This window comes from Phaseolus vulgaris, chromosome 8 (genome assembly GCF_000499845.2).
Source record: "Phaseolus vulgaris cultivar G19833 chromosome 8, P. vulgaris v2.0, whole genome shotgun sequence".
NCBI lineage: Eukaryota > Viridiplantae > Streptophyta > Magnoliopsida > Fabales > Fabaceae > Phaseolus > Phaseolus vulgaris.
The window spans coordinates 9646760-9654354 of NC_023752.2; the positions used below are offsets into that span (position 1 = coordinate 9646760).

The 7595-nt window shown below is 27.4% G+C and overlaps 1 protein-coding gene across 1 annotated transcript; it reads right to left on the minus strand.

Moving 5' to 3' along the window:
* Positions 1-4797: 4797 nt before the first annotated feature.
* On the minus strand, positions 4798-7355 carry LOC137824537 (uncharacterized). The gene is made up of 5 exons (XM_068630202.1): positions 7220-7355; positions 6839-6999; positions 5853-6644; positions 5593-5681; positions 4798-5200 (listed from the first exon to the last, which is right to left on the minus strand). The coding sequence occupies exons 1-5, from the start codon at positions 7353-7355 to the stop codon at positions 4798-4800; spliced, it is 1581 nt and encodes a 526-aa protein (XP_068486303.1).
* Between the last annotated feature and the right edge of the window lie 240 nt (positions 7356-7595).

The window sequence follows — 7595 nt, forward strand, 5'->3', positions numbered from 1 at the left end:
TTTAATTATATCATTATATGTGTGAAATGTTTAACATGTATCTTTCATATTCAGAAAAAAAAACACACACATTTCAAATATAAAGTTTATAGAAATTAACATATGTTAAGATCTTAACATATGTTTCATTAAGAGAAAAACTTATGTTGAATATAAAGTTTATACGATTAAATTCATACAAGCAGCCAAAATTTGACTAAATAATTGATGATTTGATAAGTTAGAAACGGTTATTATTATTTTATAATTTGAATTTAATTTAATTTAATTTTATAAAATTTAGAAATATGTTTGAACAAATGTTATATAAGAACTTCTCAAAGAAAAAAAAGTAAAATAGATATCTCTATCTAATTTTTTAATTTATTTGTAAATGTATGAAAACTGCTTTTCTTTTATTCCTTACAAGTATTTAATAAAAAAAATCTTATATAACTAATACATTTATATATATATATATATACACTTTAGATAACACTATAATAAATTATACTTGAATCACTTCTATTCAAGATTATATAAATCATATTACATTTTTAACAAAATTAACTCTCACCAAAGATTAACAATCTAATGTATCAAAATTCTATTTTAGGGTGTATCACTACACCTACTTTATAAGAGTAAATTTCATTTTGTTTCTTACTACTTGATGACTTAATATAAAAGAGAGAACTAATTTGACCTCTCTCTTGCTCGAGTATTCACTCATTAATTAAGCGATCATCATTCTATATTACCACTTAAGCACCACATCATCGTTTAAGTTAAAAGACTTGTCATATAAACCAACAAGTTTTACAAATATTGAACACATTGTCTCCTCAATTCTTGATCAACCACATTATCACTTGAGTGATGATACTTCTTTGCTTGATTTAATAAGTTTCACAAACATCAAACCCCATCGTTATTCCTTAACACTAAGTAATCACTTGTCGCTTGAACATTGAGTGTCCTATAAGAGAGATTTGATTTTATCCCTTTATGTTGAAACTTTAAACTATAACTTTAGTAATATGTCATGTTGCTTAAACAATTAGTTTTCATTAGATAAAAGATAACATCTTTACTAATAAAACAACTCTAGAATCTAATAATTTCTTTAAATGTATAAATACAAATTCAACTATCATATAGACCATCAACATTCCCTTTAATAAAAACAATATTAATTTTAGATTCTCAATCCCATAAAAAAATAATTATAAAAAACTGAAAATTTATCCTAAAATACTAATTGTCATAAAAAAGATAATATAGAAAAATAATTTATTTAAGAGATGAAATTCAAATAAAATAAAAAATAAAATTAACATAATTTATTTATAAGATGTTTTATTTCTTATTCATTAAAACTTGTATCTCTAAAAATTCACATCTTGCAAATTATTACATTATTTAAAAATAGGTTTAAAACTAACTTATTCATCAAAAAAACATAAATAAAAAAAGATTACTTTTTGTTTATATACTTTTATTTAAATCTTCAACAATATATAATTATTACAATTAGTGTAACACGTGGAGGAGATGGCATGGCAAACAATTTATTGAAGGTCCATTTTAATTGGTCCCTCCTATGAATTATTTGTCTACACAAACAACAGACAGCAAGAAGATGACGAGATACCAAACTTTTATTTCTTTAGTTTCGATATAGTACGGGAAAAGGACACAGAACACACATACACATTCATCTTCTTCATTATCCACTAATCAAAATCAAATATTTTCTATTATTATAGATTATACTGTCACATTTAATCATTCTTTCCAACACTTTTCATTTGATTAATGTCAATTCTAAGTTATTTTTTTATGATATTAAATTTTAATGAAAACTATTTTAAGATTTTTGGTTAAAATTAAATCATGTAATTGAGTTTCTTAATTAAAATTAATTACTTAAATTATATTTGGATTTAGAGTAAAATATGTAACAATCACATTATCATTTCTCTATAAGTAAAGAAACAAAAATAAACATTAACATGTTATATTATTCTACTTTCTAGATCTCTTGTTCCTTGGAAAGACTATTAGGAATGGGTAGAATAAATGTTTGGGTTTTTTTAAAGAAATTGATTTTAAAGTTTTTCATATTTATAGAAAAGACAATCATTATACAGTTGGATATGTTAATGTATATATGATATACTAGTTTACGATTTAGTATTTTTTTTAGATTTTTTTTCATAAGATGTTTAAACTCATTATGTTTTTGTTTTGTATAGTTTTTGGGAAGTCTTTGTTTCTTGCATGAGTTTTGATCTAGTCATATGTTTGATTATTTTTTCTTTGCTTTATGTTATCCTTTATGCGATGAAATATGAATTTTGAATCATGACGTGTTTGCTTAATTAAAATGTTATGTTTCATAATAATATTTAATATGATTTTTTTTAAAATAAACTTATATATATTTTGAAAATATGAAATTTAAATATTTCAAAACACAAAATAACGAAATGGTTATTACTATTATTTTTATATATATTGTTTTGGTTTTGTAATGTAATCTATTAACAAATAAACCACAATTATTAATTATAGTCACAAACATAAAAAAATAAGGTAAAATTATAATAATGATAATAAAATTTATATAAATTATTTTACAATTATAATCAAATATTGGCTATCAAAAATATCAATTAACTACTTAATATTAGACAATTTGAAAAAATATTTTAAGTTTAGATATATTTGAGAATAACATTCATCTTATAATAAAGTACATCTGGTTTTCAAACCACCTAATTGATTATTCAAACATGAAAAGTCTCAGACATTAATAAAAAAATCATAAATAATATTTTCTTAGAACTAATTTGCTAACTAAAACTTTTGAAGTATTAAATTAAAATGAGTCTTTTTATATAAATAATTGCTATTGCTATTATATCTGTTTTGTTTTCTCTCTCTTAACACTAATATGTCATGTTATTTACATGAAAAGAAATCTAGATTAATCATGTATAATAGAAAATTAAAAAAACATCTATCTTAATTAAAAAAATTAATTCCATATAAAACATCCCTTTAAAATAATTAAATCTAATCAAAACGCTCTAATAATATAAATAACTTATAATAATGTATGATAAGGTTTATAATTTTAAACAATTATTTTAAAAATAATACTTAAAATAAGTTATATTTCATTAATCGTTAATTTTTTATACTAATAAAACAAATAATTTAACTCGCCTGTTGAGAAAAACTGATAAACAACTATAAAAAAAATATTAAAGTAATATTTTTTATCACAAAATAACTTTTAAGTTACTACAACCTCGTGTTGACCTCCTATTAAACTAATTTTTATTCATAATATATATTAAAATTCTTTTATTTTATTCTTATAATTATTTATATATATAAACTAATTCAAACATAAAAAAGAAAATGACTCAAAATATCCATGACTTAAGCTGTTTTGATTAATTATTTTGATATTATTAGGAGTTAAGTAATTATACTTTTCTTTAATATATATATATATATATATATATATATATATAACAAATATCTAATTATATTTGAATGAGACCTAAGTATTAAAGAAAAACATAATATGTTGAGAAATTATTAACAGGGAAACAGTATTCATTATCTACACTACAACATGTTTCAAAAATTTGTTTGTGACTTTGTGTAACTATTATTTTGTTTTTATATATATTTTTCTCATAAATTCATCTAAAAATAAAGTTAATTAATTTGCATTGAAAGTTGAAAGGGACGCGTGGGATGAAGCGCGTGAAAGGGAATTGATAGTGAGTAAAAACATGGTGTTGAACATCCGTGCACGTATCACGCCTCTGCAATAACCAAAAGTCTTTAATTTTTTAATAAGTGATATCATCTATTATGTTTGGCCTCCAATAAATGTGTTTCTTACTTTATTTTATTCTTTCTCTTATCTTCTTACATGCCAACTGTAATTTTATTTTATATTCAGGAATAGTAATTCTAAATTTTTATATTTTTAATTCTAACTGTTTTTTCCTACTTTTAATTCCTTTTTCTCCTTTTTTTCTTCCTCCTTTAATTTTCAGTTGCATGTTTTTATCTTTTTCTGTTTTCTTTGTTTTTAGTTCTCAACTATTCTATGATTAGATCATATGATTTAGACATTAATAGACTTCAAAACGTTTTTATTTGACTGAATTTTGATATAAAGTAAATTCACTTTTATTTTATAATTTCTCTAACATTATAATTCAACTATATTCACTTTTTTTAGGTCCTTTTAGTTTATTTTTTTTTCAATTGATATTTTGATTGTCTAGAGTGATAGAGATGTGAGTGATTAAAATTTTAGAGTTTTCATTTAATTTTGAATTCTAAGTAAATTCTAAAAAAAAGAATTGTTTTAAATTATTGGTTGAAATAGTGAATCTATTATGATATTGAGATGACGTTAGTGTATAATATTTTGCTAAGCTAAATGAATGACATTGGAGTTTAAAATGTCTAAGTTAAATTGTTTATATTAGAGTTAAGTGGGTAACAAAATACGCGCTAAATGGGTAACAAAATCCATTGAGATATTGTCTCACTTCCACATTTGAATGTCTAACTGAGTTAACATGTCTCCAGGTCGTTGATGTTCAATCTTTGATTTCTAACAAGTCAAGCAAGGAACTACAAACTTGACTACATCGTTCTTCATGGCTTGCCACCAATAAGACTTCTTCAGATCTTGATACATCTTGGTTATCCCTGGATGTAACTGAGTTTGCTTTTATGACCTTCAGTTAAAACTGTTTGTTTTAGTTCATTATCCTCTTATATGCATATCCTGTTTTTGAATCTCAAAATATCATCCACTCCTAAAGAGAAGTCTTTAGCTTTGTTAGTATTTAATAAGTCTACGATGTTCTTCAATTTTGAATCTTCCAACTGCTTCTCCTTCACCTTCTCCAGAAATTCATTAGTTATAACAAGTGTATTACAACTAATGCAATTTGAAGACATGGAAACCTCTAAATTAATACTCCTGAAATCTTCAATCAATGTTAGCTCTCTAATCATAAGCGATGACATCTCTATCTTTTTACGACTCAACGCATCTGCAACAACATTTGTCTTCCCAGGATGGTATATCAAATAAAAATCATAATCTTTCAAAAATTCAATCCACCTCCTCTGCCTCATATTAAGCTCCTTTTGATGAAACAAATACTTCAAGCTTTTATGATCATTGAACACATTAAAACTAACTCCATAAAGAAAATGTCTTCATATTTTTAAAGCAAAGACAACTGCTGTCAAATCTAGATCATGAGTTGGATAGTTTCTTTCGTGCACCTTTAACTGACAAGAAGCGTAGGCAACAACTTTCTTATTATGCATCAGAACACAACTCAATCCCCGATAGGAAACATGACAGAAAACTTCAAAAGGCTGATTGGTATCAGGTATTGTCAATATCGGAGCGTTAGTCAACCTTCTTTTCAACTCTTCAAAGCTTCTTTCACATTGTTCAATACATGTAAAAGGATGATCATTTCTAGTCAATTGGGTCAAAGGAGCCACTATTTTAGAAAACCTTCTATAAATCTCCTGTAATATCATGTTAACCGCACAAAGCTTCTTCTAATTTCTGTAACAGTTTTAGGACGTTCACACTGAAGTACAACCTCCACTTTAGAAGGATCTACTGTTATTCCCTGGGCAGAGATAACATGTCCTAAAAATTGTATTTCTGACATCCATAACTCACATTTTGAAAGTTTAGCATATAACTGTTTTTCTCTCAAAATGTTCAGGACAGTTCTAAGATGTTCTGCATGTTCTTCCCTTGTACGAGAATAGATCAAGATATTATCTATGAACACTACCACAAACTTATCAAGAAAAGGTCTGAAGATTCGATTCATATAATCCATGAAGATAGCTGGAGCATTGGTCACACCAAATGGCATAACCAGAAATTCATAGTGACCATACCTTGATCTAAAAGCAGTCTTCTGAACATCTTCCGCTTTCACTAAAATTTGGTAATAACCTGAGCGTAGATCTATCTTAGAAAAGACAACTGCCCCATGCAACTGGTCCATCAGATCATCAATTCTAGGAAGAGGATATTTAATCTTGATTGTTAACTTGTTTAATCGTCTATAATCTATGCATAGACGTGATGAACCATCCTTCTTTTTCACTACTAGCACTGGAGCTCCCCATGGAGAAACACTAGGTCTAATGAATTGTTTCTCCAATAAGTCTTCTAGTTGTTTCTTCAATTCCGCTAACTCCGTTGGTGCCATTCGGTATGGAGAAATTGACACAGGGCCTGCTCCGAGAATCAAGTCTATTGCAAACTCTATCTCTCTTTTAGGTGGAAGTCCAGGAATCTCATCAGGAAATACATCCATAAACTCCTGAACTACAAACATATCTTTTTGTACTTTATCAGTAACTATAGAATAAGCCAAGAGCATAAAACATTCTACACATTCTTGTATCTCTCTCTCAAACTGCTGAGCTGAGATAACTTGCATTTCTCCTAATTTAGGAAAAATTAACTTCTTCTGACCACAATCTATATGGATATGATTAGCAGACAACCAATCCATTCCCAAAATAACCTCCAAATCCTTTAGAGGTATACAAATCATGTTGATCTTGAATCTCTGTCCATCTATAATTATTAGACACTCAGCACACATGGAATAAGTTACTATAATACCTTCTGTTGGTGTAGATACCACCAACTCAATTTCTAATTGAAACTTAAGTTTCTTAGCACAATCAAAAGATATAAAAGAATGGGTTGCCCCAGAATTAAACAATACAAATAACTGTGTTCCAAGGATAGAACAAATACCTCTAACAAGGCTATCAGACTACGAAGCTTCAGCTCCATTAATGGCAAAAACTCTGCTAGCTGCTCTGGGGTTTTGAATATTATTTTGTTGTACTTGCTGCATTCCGCTAGAATTTGGAGCTCCCAAATAGACATGACAGTCTTTTGTTGCATGACCATACCTGTACATCTATCACATGTCCCATTTGACATTGGATGAGGGAAAAATCTAACAACATGTGGCCCACCGCATCTAAAACATCTAAAATTAGGTGGTGATAGAGAATTGGGTCTTCCACTGCTATAATATTGAGGTTTGAAATAAGGTTTCTTTCTATCTTCATCTTTAGGTATGCTTTTTCAAGGTCCTCCCACTTGAGGGTTAGCAAGTCTACTACGTACTACTTTTCAAACTCTCCATTACGTTTGCTTTCTCCATTAGAGCAGGGAAATCTCTAATAGACATAGGAATCACCACCTCTTTAAGCTCTTGCTTCAACCCAAACTCAAATTTTCTACATCTCCAAGCCTCAGTCATGGTCTGGGTGTAGAATCTAGCTAGGTGTTTGAACCTAGTAGCATATTCAGTGACTGAAAGATTTCCTTGTTCCAACTGTATGAATTCAATTTCTTTTGCATATTTGACACTATCAGGAAAATACTCATCCAGGAATCTTACTTTGAAGTTCTCCCAAGTGGCATTTTCTCCTCTGTCTTCCATCATTTGCTTCATGCCTATCCACCAGAACTTAACTTATTTCGTTAGTACATAAATGGC